This window comes from Vollenhovia emeryi, unplaced genomic scaffold (assembly GCF_000949405.1).
Source record: "Vollenhovia emeryi isolate VEMERY1.0 unplaced genomic scaffold, V.emery_V1.0 DF939236.1, whole genome shotgun sequence".
NCBI classification, from domain to species: Eukaryota; Metazoa; Arthropoda; class Insecta; order Hymenoptera; family Formicidae; genus Vollenhovia; species Vollenhovia emeryi.
The window spans coordinates 48,616-61,419 of record NW_011967130.1 but is presented as its reverse complement, the minus strand read 5'-3'; the positions used below and the strand labels follow the sequence as shown (position 1 = coordinate 61,419).

At 42.3% G+C, this 12,804-nt stretch overlaps 2 protein-coding genes across 11 annotated transcripts in view; both read right to left on the bottom strand.

Annotated features, from left to right (window-relative positions):
- LOC105560215 (peripheral plasma membrane protein CASK) overlaps positions 1–12,804 on the bottom strand; it is a 208,148-nt gene that overhangs the window by 151,084 nt on the left and 44,260 nt on the right. The gene's annotated exons all lie outside the window — the stretch shown is intronic.
- Positions 941–2,030, bottom strand: LOC105560213. The gene has a single exon (XM_012009112.1). It carries the CDS (start codon positions 1,631–1,633, stop codon positions 956–958), a length of 678 nt encoding a protein of 225 aa, XP_011864502.1. The 5' UTR covers positions 1,634–2,030; the 3' UTR covers positions 941–955.

The window sequence follows — 12,804 nt, the reverse complement described above, 5'->3', positions numbered from 1 at the left end:
CCTGATTGTATAGCGACGCGAAGTATCCTTGAACCGTAATTCCAGTTAGAATAGAGCTAGGATAGAGATTCTATCCGAGATCTTTCTTCGGACTACTTTCTGCAGAATAGCAACGCAAATGCATTTTCTCGCCTGAATCTTAAATTTGTGCGGGGACCGAGATAACGATGATTAATTAGTGTGCTGCTTCTACGTATCCGATAATTAAATCTCGGGTAGAAGATAATTATTTTAATATTCCGTCTCAGACGCACCTAAGGAATGAAATAAATCGAAAATAATGTTACTTTTAGTTAAAAATTACAATAATAATCGTGCAAATGTAACCGAATGTGTTTAGAGATTTAAAGATTTCTTAGTGGAAAGTGTCATGCTGGAGCAGAACTTGAAAATCGGTGAAACCCCATAATATGTGATGTTAATCTATTAAGTAGCAAGCTAAAGTAATTACAAAATTCCAACTGCGGTAAAATTTTAACTAGCTGCAGAGTGAAACGCAATAAAACTATTTCGAAATTGCGAACAAACATCTGATCCTTTGGTAAATAAGCGAGATACGTGAAAAATATTAAAAAAATTAAAACTAAAAAGTCTCACGCGCAACGCGCGACGTGACAAAGACGTGTGATTTCCATTCAATATTATGATACACACTATGCGAAAAATACTCTGGCATCTGTCAGAGAATTAAAGAGAATTAACGACTGCGTCGTTCGTAAATTGAGTTTGATTACTTTCACGAAAACTTTTGCAAGAAACATTAATCAATACACCACACGTACGCGATACAGAATTGCATCGGAAATTGTAATACACAATTAAGCTGGCAAATTTTTGACTTGGTAACGAATTATTACGCAACACACATTACGTTGCAATACTTAAATAAATAATTAGGCGGGAAGTCCTCTCCCCTACAGGGGGTAGCCTACGTGCCAGCGACTATCCGGGTTAATTAATCTTCTTCCACGTCGGCCGATCGTTGACCTCGCGAACGAGCGTTAATTACCTTGATATTTTGCCGGTGGTACTCCTTGGTGTGCGCGAGATAATATTTGTAGACGTGCAACGGTAAGGATCTCTTGGTCTCCTCGCCGATCCATCGGTGGGACTGTTCAAGACCGGGCGGCTTCGCGACGCGCGCTCCCGGAGAGCGTTGGCCGAGCGATCCACCGGGCGAGCCCAGGCGGACCACGCTGGCCGATCTGTTAAGGGGATAAGTGGGATAACCGGTCGACGAGCTCGGCGGCGGATGAGTGTGGTAGTAAGGATTCGAAGCCGGCCGGCCGTCGGCGATGTCAACGTCGCGACGACGCGGCGACAGCGCCTCGAACGACCGCTGCCGTCGAGGACGTTCGTACCGATGGTACTCCTGGTAATACTCTTGGTAATGATCCTGAAGGTAATCCGGGTGGCGTTCTTGATGGAAATCCGGGTGGCACTCGTGACGGCGCTCCGGCTCTCGGACGGACGGATACGAGTAGAGCGCTGGGCGTCGCGGCAAGCAAGGCTGCAGGCTCAAGACCGGCCTCTGGCAGTTCCTGCATGGTGGACCGACCTGCGGGGTCCACGTGTGGTAGGAGCATCCCGGCGACCTGGAGCCAAACGGGTCCCGGGTCGCGGGGTGGTTCATGACGAACCTCACATCGCATCAAGTGCGCGACCTTCCACTCCCAGCCACCGGCACGTCGTGCGTGGCACGTTGTCGTCGTCCCGCGGACGGCTACATCGTCGTCCTCGTCGTCACCTCGGTCACGCGTGGAGAACGGGCGGCGACACGGCGCGCGGATGTAGTAACATAGTGATGTAGCCTCACGCGTGGTCCGTCATCGCCGGGCGCGCAGACCGCGTTCAACATAGTTCACATAGTGACAATCCAGCTCGGACGATCGATCGACGACACACACACGTCGCTCGAGATGTCCGCGCGTTTCACTTGGGACTACTCTCGCCCGTATGAGAGGGGCTGATATTTATTTTCCACCCACGTAAAGCTAAGGGAAACCAGGAGGAAGATCGATATGGCTCCGGCATCTGCTGATAAATGCTGAATGCGAATGAAATCAACTGTTTGAGCGACGCAACATTTATACGAAAGGCATAACTGTACTGTAAAAGTTATGTGATTGTCACTGACATTTTTTTTTTATCGAATGATTGCGCAGGTCGCTCGTATATTTCCGTGATCGCGAGTTCGCTCCGCGTTAAGCGTTGTTCGCTGTTTCAGGATAATTATAGGATAATTACAGATATAAGATAATATGATCATTATAGATATAAGGTATAAGATTAGATAACAAGTAATTAGCGTTATTTCCGGCGTGTGTATGAGATTACGGAAGATGGAATAGTCAAAATTGGAACGGCGCGCGTTAGCGACTCTATCTCAGACCGGCTTGTCTCACTCTGAATATCATAACTCTTGGTTTAACGCTAACCAGTGCGGCATGAGCACCGAACTGCATGCCCGTACGTGCAAACTTCTAATGTCTTCAGCGTGTATCTACGTACAACGGCTTTATGTAAACAGGAAGACCCCGAGAATCGCGCGAGAGGTAATAAAGACCTGCACACGACTGCAATCCGCTGAAAGGACAGCGTGACACCAAGCAAGAGGGGAAGAGAGAGAAGAGGGTGAAGCCCGTGAATTATTTCTATGTGAAATCCAACAGCAGGATACAATGATAATATCGAGGCAGTCATTCGGAATGCGTTGAAATTTCGAGGCCGCCCGAGGCTGATGCCCAACTGCTTCGCGCAATTTAAAACTGGATAGAACGCGCGTGTACGTGATACGAATTTTAGTAATAGATTACGAGTATTTTGCCTGTCAATCTAATTTAAATTAATTTTGTATAGTTCAACCGTGTATATAACGCGCAACGGCGCAAACAGGAACAGGACCAGCACGAAAGTTCATCCGCTACGACGAGGACTGCAGTATGAAGCATTGCATCATTGCGAGGAATATAAAATGAGGTTTTACGAGACTTTTAATTGGCAGATCAGACATACCTCGGATTCGAGGATGCTTGTGCATTATATGCGAGCGTATCAAGGAGGCTGTGTGTAGTCTGCGCAAACTGCTGAGAAAGTTAAAAACAAAGAAACCGCGCCAAGAACGACGTCAGAGGGAAGATAAGAGTCGCGCGTATCCCAGTTTCTGTGATATTTCATGCGAAGTTAAATGGTAATCTGCATGTGAAATTTTAAGGGGGAAACTCGACGTACGGAAGCTTATTAAAGAGAACTAATAATAATATGTTAATAATAATATGTAAATGCGCGCGAGCATGAGTTATTGTTTATACGAAGAGATTATAGATCGTAATTATAGTGCCCAGTTTAATGCAAATAAATGTACTTCATTATTGTAATTTCGAGATTAGAACGGACGCGTAGCGTTAAAATACACTTAATCGTACATCTAATTTGTGTAATTCCCACTGCTCCCCCTATAATTCCCACGAAAGAAAGAAACGGTACTTAATGTTTAAGCGAAAGCGTGCAATTTAATTATAACTTAGTAAAATTGAAAAATGTTCTGGTCGTCGAGTTTATAAAAAAATAGCCGTTCTATAAGAAACTTTAATTATATTTTGTTTTCGCAAGCGGAGTGGAAAGAGTAAAAAAGAACGATAGGAGGCAAAACGTAAAGGAAATTTCCGGTCGGCTTAAAAATTCTCGTAAGAATCTCGGGATTATCGCCCGAATCGCCAGACATTCGCCGAGAGATTCCCTTGGATCTCGCCGATTGCTCATTGGCTTCGCTCTAATCTGAAGCGTAACGTGAAGTGAGCGGTGATTACGGAGGCGAAACGAGTAGAGTTTTGGAAGAAATTTTGCTTAGGCAAAATCCAGGACCTGAAAGCCCCGCTTTAAGGGGTGATCGAGGATCAATGTAGCGAAATCGGGGGACACGTTCGCGTTGAATATAAAGTAGCGCGTTATATCATGCGCCTTCCAGCCATGACGCTCAAAACTTGTATCACGTACCGACGTCTGTGCAGCACAGAAATAGGATGCGCAACTTGCATATTAGAGGGGATCACAGTTAGCGCGAGTTAAAATGAAGCCTCGAGGCGCCATTTTACAAACAGATAGCTTACTTTTGTTTTCGAACAAACTAATATTGGCAGAGAACATGACCGCAATTTGTAATTAAGTTTTGTGAAGGCGATCCGCGAATACTTTTTTCAAATACATATAATTGATTTTAAGGAAACACGTTATGTACGCTGTATAATATATTTTGATCCCAAAACTTTTTATATTGCAGTGCAAAGAGCGAAGAATTTTTTTAATTATAAAAAAAATGTTTGCCCACACGGTTGCTGGGATATAAATTAGCAAAATTCAGTCATTTTACATAGGCATTGCGCGACAAAGCGGGAAAACTGCCATATTTCAAGCAAAGGCGTATGTTTGCACAGTACTTGTTATGATAAAAATGTGCTCTTTGTATATATTTGAAGTCTTAGCGTAACATAGAAATTGGAAAAAGCATGAGTGCCCACGTACTAAACGAGATATAACATTTTAACGAGAACTATAGTCTCCAGCCGACGCTAGCGAGACAGAGGCTTGGCAGCGTCGCTTTTAGCCGTGTAAAGTGCGCACTATTCAAATGCTGTTTGCAAATGAATCTACTGGGTCGTTTGTAATTGTATCACAGCCTGCAAAATATCTACGTCGTAATCTTACGTTACATTAATATTAATCTTGGATTATCTGTTAAAAGGATTTCAGAAATAAGTGGGTGCATATTGGCAGTTAACATTTTATTGATTATTTCAATAGAGGGCGCAGAGATACGTTGACATATTGCAACGTTGCCAAGTCGAATATGTCAGAATAGTATTAAACTAACAGTATATATTCGAACACAAAACAACGTTCCTCATACGAAAAATTATTATCAATAGTAGTTTTAAACGCAAAATAGTACGTGTGTCATGTTAGCACTTTATCATTACCGAAAATTTGTCTATTTCATTTTTAACAGTTATCGTCAGGAAAGAAGTGAGTCAAATTAGCAATTCGAGACAGAGTAAAAAATAGAGAAATGCAATTTCTCCGATAAATATCTTTTACTTTGAAGCGTAGTGTATCGTTTTCTGTACAACTACATGTTTCATAATAACTTCATTGGCCAGTAAATTCAATTAAAAAACTTTACACATACAGTTGAAAAACGACTCAATAGTAGGCGACGCATTCCTTTAAAGTATGTACCTTGTTTTAATATTATATTTTATCTTGTCTTATTTTATTTAGAATAGCATAATGTAGATTACGTTCGATAGCAAATACGTTCTTAATTTCCTACTCCTCAAGAAAGAGAAGTATTACGCCCTTCGTGAAAAAGGAAAAAATTGTAAATTCTAAACGTTCAAACGCTACGATGCATTTGTCCTTTCTCTTGCAATCCGCATGAAAGTTTCCGCCGTCGTGCATTTTCGCGACCCTTTCCCTACGTAGCGTGCACTTTTGTATTTCCATTTGCTTAAATTCTCATTCCACAATGTCTTTCTTTTCGCTACGCTCTTTCGCTGTTTCCTTCGTGACGGTCAAGACTCAGTTTCCGAACAGAGCTTCTTAGAGGATTGGCAGTGTCTCAAAAGCCTTTCCTTTCCGAGTTTTTACTTTGTACGTGATCTCGCAAGGCCGTATATATCCGCATTACCATAGACAATGTAAACTGGTTTCCTTCTTATAAAGTAAGAAGTTAGATTTTGTACGCGTGGTAACATGACGTACAAGTTATAGCACAAACGGTATACTTTATGATAACCAAGAAACAGCGTTTATGCCTCCTGTGAGATGAAAATCGGCAAGCCTTCCTATGCAAAATGTATTCCGAGATACGCAGTACATAACATAAAATTGAATTGCGTCGTAAGTTTCATCTGCGAAAGCAGTGAATGGATAATCATCGAAGCAAATGCGGAATAATAATGCAAAATGGAGAACTTATAAAGTATCATTGATACTAGAGACTTTAGTACCTAGTAGCGCAACCAATCTTCATCAAAGACGATCGGAAACGCCTTTCAACCAGGCTGAACGTAACCGATGCAACAATTATACGAACGTAATACCGCAGAAAAGTATTAGGTACCTGCGTAAATATTATTCGTGTTTCGTTTTTTTTTCTTATTTTCGCATACAAAAGATGTAATTATTGTCGGCCACGCCTGTTCGGATAAAGTAATCAATATACAGCATCGAGATCTAAAACAGCAGTCGGGCAAAGCCGACTCCTGTTAAAGCTGTCCTATTTAATTGCTCGACTCAATTCGTGGTTAAAGCCCGGAGAAATAGCGCCCCATTACGTATTCAGACCGGTAATTTCCTACCGAAGTAACCTCATTCTTCTTACTTACAAATCGACCTGTTAATTGATTCGCGGTCGACGTATGCACCGGAAAGAAGGGCGTACCTGAACGTGGACAACATTATTTAAGCCTTTCCTTATTACGGTCGGCTTATCAAGTTTTATTATTTCCGCCGCGCTTAGTCGTTCGATCGCAAACAATGCTCTGGTAATTTTATGTGCTTCTCCACCTTCTGTCTGAGATCATCCCCGTGTTATCTCGAAAAGTCGATTCCTTTAGGCGTTGACTCGACTAATCGGCGAAAGTGGACGCGGGATGCGTCGTCGGGCGGGAAAGTATCGGATTATTCTGAAAAAAGGGACGTTACCGGAAGCTACAGGATTTCCCGTGCATTTACGTACGAATCCAATCTCGGCACAATATGCAATATCGTCCTCCGTCAACTGCCAGATCTTCGTTTCGCCACATATCCTTCCCATCCCACTTCCGCGCACATGACGTTAGTCATATTGATTCACGAATCGACACACGTATATCTACTCCTCGGGAAAAGAATCTCTTCTTCGAAATTCGTACGCCATCGCCTGCGCCATGTTGTTAGTATCATCCAATCTGAAGATGTTACCGGTTTGCCAATCAAGTCTTTTTCTATTCCGCGCAGTGTTTCGTATCTCAATTTTTGTGTCGCGTCGGTTGAACTTTCGTACTAGTTTCGTTTCTGATTGAACGCGTTGGAACAATGCCGGCCAATCCTGTCAAGATGAATGCCAAGTTTCAACGATAAAGTTTCAAGTCGAGCGAGAGATTTTCTTTCTAGACACTGGATATCGCACCTCGTGCTATAGCATTAAGATATATACGTGTCTTTCAACGAAATGTTCAAAGCTCCCTCGATTAAAGCGCTATCGACTTTAATTTCATGTAATTGATTGAATAATCACTGGATATCATCATTATTAAATCGATATAATTCATCGCAGGATAATGCGATATCAATTATATTTGGTATTAATTGCCGCTATTAGTACGATAATATTAAAGTAAGTTGTCAATCTACATAATAAATAATTACATTAATGTCGTATGTATGTAAGGGTACGTCTGTATTTTTAAATAAATATTTGGATAATTTAAGCGCAAATTTGACGTCATTGGCATAACTGGATAGGAAAGCTTCCGGCCACAAATTCATTACATCTGCAATAACATACGCGCTAGATAGAAAATGAAAATTACAGAAATTCCAAAATATATGACATTTCAGCTGTAATTTCTATTCGATAGATTAAATAAAAACGGCAACGAGGGTGGAAGGGACAAAAAAATTGTTCGCCTTAGAAACGAGAATTATAATATCATCTGCTGAACCCTGAGGTGTGATAAAGAAAGTGCGTAAATTTGTTGGAGTAAGTGCAACGAGTCTATAGAGGATACGAAAGAATCCGGGAGCTAAGAGCGTTGAGAGAAGCGCGGGGATAAGTGCGATAAGTGTAAAATCGCCGAAGAGAGAGAGATAGAAAGCCGCTTAAGAAGAGGTTGGCACTCTGTGTGTGTGTGTGTGTGTGTTTTTGGTATCTCACCGTTCTCCTACATCAACGATTCCATCAATTCACCACGCACACACACACAAATTCATACATTCTCTGAATTTGCGCTTCCTTTCCATTCTCAAAAATCTGCCACTCGCCATGCATTCCGCCTTGCCGCCATTAGTCATCCGCCCGCACCCTCGCACCTCCCTGCACAAAATCCAATCAATGCACTACCGCGTGCAGGAGCGCTGCGATTTTCCACAGGACAAAAGAGTCCGCCAAAGAAATTACTTTGTTACTTCATCATTGATTTTACATCGCGTTTCATTATACTTCATTTATCTATTCCATTTTGTTTGCCATAATTTTATTCATTTCGTTAGTATTTAGTGACTTTTATTAATTTTATTTAACCTCAGAGATTATACATGCAATACCTATTTATTTCTCGTCGATTATTCGAGATTTGTAATCGATAAAAAGTTATGGGGATAGCTTTGCAGAATTTTCGTCTAGAAATGATATTTTGCTTATAAATGTACATTTTAATTAAAAAAAAGTAATATATAACAATAAAGCACAGAATGTTTAAACTTGCTACGAAGCAAAGCACAAAACAGGAATATATATGAAAGAAATAAAACACGTCAGGCATGAAGTGGATTTTCTATCTAGGAAACGAAAATATATGTTATTCTTCGTTAATACAGATTTACTTTCGAAAATATATATGGCCAATTACGCCCGAGCGAGTTTCATCCCGCTTTCGGACACGCCTGGTTCACCAACCACGTTTTTTTTATATGTCACTTAATTTGCCAGAGAAACGATAGCGGACAAACAAAGAGCGGCCTAATAACTGGGTGAAACTCGACTTGAAAAATATAAGTATTTGGGTCGATGAGAGTTGGGAGCTTTCCTGCCCTATCAAGCGTACGCGATAGAGAACAGAACTCATTAGACTAAAGATGTTGCGCGTTATACAGTTGGCTAACCACGGCAAACTTCGACTGTAGGTAATTGGCGTTTCCGGACAATCGCAAAGTTTTAGATATTGCAATTGGCACAGATAAAAACAACCCTTTATTGAAAAGGCTCTGTCGATAAGATGTAGGTATTTATGTAGAAATTGCAATTCAAGGTATTTATCTCCGCTGTTATGGTTGTGATTTATCGCAGTGATTACCAATGTAATGCTATTTATTTTCTCCGCCGTGCTAATTCGTATAGATATTTGTAGCGGTGAGGTAATAAATAAAAAATATATATAAGGGACAATGCAATAGCTACAGCGTAATAAAACCAAATAGCAGTTATTGAACTATAATAGAAACGCACGTTTTGTTACTTCAATTTTACAGATTCGATTTTTGATGGGCTATGTTGGCAGTAACGACAACAATAGTATCCAGTTCGTGCCAAAGAAGATAAATTCGAACGCGACAATTCCGACACGCGTGCAATATATATCCACGTATTGTACACTCCCGTACAATTGTGCCAACTCGGGGGGGGGGGGGGGAGGTTGTTAGAACCAAACTGCAAAAATCTGTCGTCAGTGTCAGTGACACCGGATGCAAACCCCGTCAAGATTCCCTCGGGTAAACAACTAGCGCGATTTAGAACGAGCCGCTACCGCTCTGTAAAATAAATCAATCGTAACAAAGGCGAGCACTGTTCGAGAGGTAACGTTCGTAGGAAATCAACGCAATGGGATGGGTGGCGAATATGATTAGGCCGTTCGAGGAAGCTGCAAAATTATTGGTTTTCGTTCAACGGCGACTTCTGCCGCGATCAAATTTATCAACGGCCGGGACCACCGGCAGCTAACGAAACGTCGGCAAGATTGCCTCCACTAGCGACGCGAACTGATAACTTCATTTGTACACCGGTTGAAGCAGCTTGCCGGCAACAGAGAACCGTATGAGTCGTACTTGTCCGTTTGCGCTAGTTGGGAAATGGCACGCATGGATTTTTACCAAGCTCTGCGCGAATGTCACAATGACGGAATGTCAAGCGGATTGACATCGTTTGATATATTTTATAAAACGGGCAAATGGTAAAATGGGAGAAAGATGATGCATCGGGGACATACATACATTTTTATCTAACGTTGTATTCTTTCCGCACAAAAAATCGATTTATAATAATTTTGGCGTTAAATAGAAGAAACAATCTGTTACCATAGACACATCATGTAAATTCTTTAGAAGATAAACACACACACACTAAAACATATGATATAATTAAGTGTTATGTTTATTGATATCGAACACTCATTAGTAAATAATTACTAAGCAAAGAGATACATATATAAATATATTCGGTTATTATTCTCATTCATTCATATACGTGTGTGATATAATCAATATCCTCTTTTACAGTGTATAAATAAAATAACTTTGTAATTTTGTTAAAAATAGAGCTATAATGAAATCAATGTCCCAGAAAAGTTAATCTTTCAAGTTATGCCAAAGGTTACGGTAAGCAGAAAATAGTTTCTAATCGGATCATGAGAGAATAATTTTTACAAGCGAGTAACCTTAGGAAAAGGGATAAGAAAGCTCATGGTATAAGTTTACATCGTCATCTTTTCCCATTGGTATATACAACGCACGCCACGCGCGAGCGAACTACGAGACGAACGTCACGCAAATCCCCCGGGACATCAATACGTGTACGTATAGTTTCGCTTAAGCTCCACGAGGCGAACAAATTATATATCAATACAAGACACAAGTGGAACAACAAGTGAAGCTAAAAATGATTACGATAAAATCGCGGCATTGCTAAACAAGCATGTGCCGGCAGATGCGAGGGAACCGATTGGCGAGCAACTGGAGCGATCTATAGGAGTGGGTTTCCCGACGAGAGGTCAGCATCGTGGTCGTGAATGGGGGAGGATCAGCAACCGCGTAAGCCGAGATATCGCCCCTGGACCAACGGCGCGACGTATTTTCGGAGCCGTACACTAAGATGGAGGAGTGACGTAACGCACATTGAGACGGCACTCTCGCGCGGTACCGGGACCGAGCACCAAGGTGGTATCACTAGGGCAACACACAGAAGCCGCGTTTGCGATTAGCCGGCGCGACGCCGCGGGTACAGTGGAGGGTGCCGTTGCGCTCGCGAGAGGTCGGGTCGGGGATGGCTAACACTACTGTGCGGCTGTTTACGCGCGCGGCCGCGACGCGAGCACCTCCTCCAGCGACTACCCTCCGCGCGCGCGATTTGCGACCCTCGTCGCGGCGTCGGCGGCGGTGGCGGTGGCGGACGTGCGATCGCGCGTCCTCGCGGAGGGTCGCGTCAACGACGAGCGATCCGTTTCCGCCACCTCCACGTGCTGCTCGCGGCGAGTCCACGGACGTCGCCGTCGCCGTCGTCAACGGAGAACCTGTATGTGTGTGGACAGAGGGGTGCGGAACGCGTCGCTCGCGATCTACGTTCTGCGGCATACTAGCTCTCCTGCCCTGACGCCCGCCACCCACCCCCCGATTGCTCCGGCAACCCCTCCCGCGACCCTTTCGGGGGCCACCCGCCCCGTACGTCAGATCCTTCCTTTCCGCCCTCCACCACGGCTCGCTGGCGGCACGGAGCGCCATGCCACCCCCGCATCGGACCGACGCGCGACCGTTTCGCAGTACCGTCAGCGCCGGTAGCTGCCACCACCGGACGGGGGTTGCGTACGCCGCCGGACGATACGGCGCCAATCAATCGTGATCCAGTTTCAAGCCCGGCGGATACTTTCTTCCGACTCGTGTACCGCTCTCGTCCGACTGCCCGAGCGGGTCTTGGCAGAAGAAGTATTAGCACTCTGGGAACATTCCCGCTTCTACAGACTTTTCTAGTGCTTGATATCTCCGGTACACCTTGTGATATACGAAGTCAACTAGATCTAACGGAGTTAGGACGGTTTTATCCGGCGGACGCGAACGAAGGACGTCTAATTGAGAAAAGTTGGGCTCATTTAAGAATAAAAAGAAATTGTCCATTTCAATGGCGCTGTCAATCTATCTTTTCCCTCCCTACTTTTTGCGAAACAAATTCGCGTAAAACGTATTAGCGTAAACTGATTATTCTAATGTTATTACGTTGAAATACGGAAGCGGGAATATCGTGTAGAATCAATACGTATGAGCGCAACGCCTGCAATGTAATACTTTTTTGTATCCTTTCTCCTATCGTACTCTCTGCTATTTAAAAAACATTAGCGCTTATTCTAGAAACCCTTTCCTGAAAAATACTAATTATATCATTTCAAGATACTACAGAGGCTACTCATTTAATGATATAAACATGTTGCGGTTTATTGTTTTGTATTTGAATATTTTCATTTTTCATTATGTATTGTGAACAAACTAATCACTGTTTCTAACAATTAAGCAGGGTTGGGAAACTTACCTTGTAAAAGTATCTAGTTACAGTTACAGGGTTTTCGCTAAAAATGTAACTAGTTGCAGTAACACATTACCAATTCTGAAAAGTAACGCGTCACAGTTACAGTTACTCAAGAAATAACGAATCGTTACTTTGCAGTTACTTTTTTTGCAATGGAAATAAAAATATCAAATCTGCATTTGAATTGTAAAGTGTCGATAAAGGCGTTTATGCGCAAATACAAGGCCTAATGCGATTGGTGGAAATTTAAAATGTATATAAAGTAACTATTGATGTAACTATTAAATTAGTTACTAGCTATCGAAAAACTGTAGCTGAGTTAAGTTACAGTTACAGATGGAAAAAGGTTAAAACAAAGTTAAGTTAGAGCTACCAAAAAAAGTAACTGGAACTGTAACTTTGTTACAAGAAACGAGTTACTTCCCAACCCTGCAATTAATATACACAATAGTGAGGCTTAAAAGAGAATTGAAATTGTAACGTTCGCTGGAGTTCTAAATTTATCGACGAGACATATTAGAAATTAATTAATTTAA

Coding starts and splice junctions, on each gene's coding strand:
- LOC105560213 (XM_012009112.1), bottom strand. CDS start 1,633: ATGAACCACCCCGCGACCCGGGACCCGTTTGGCTCCAGGTCGCCGGGA.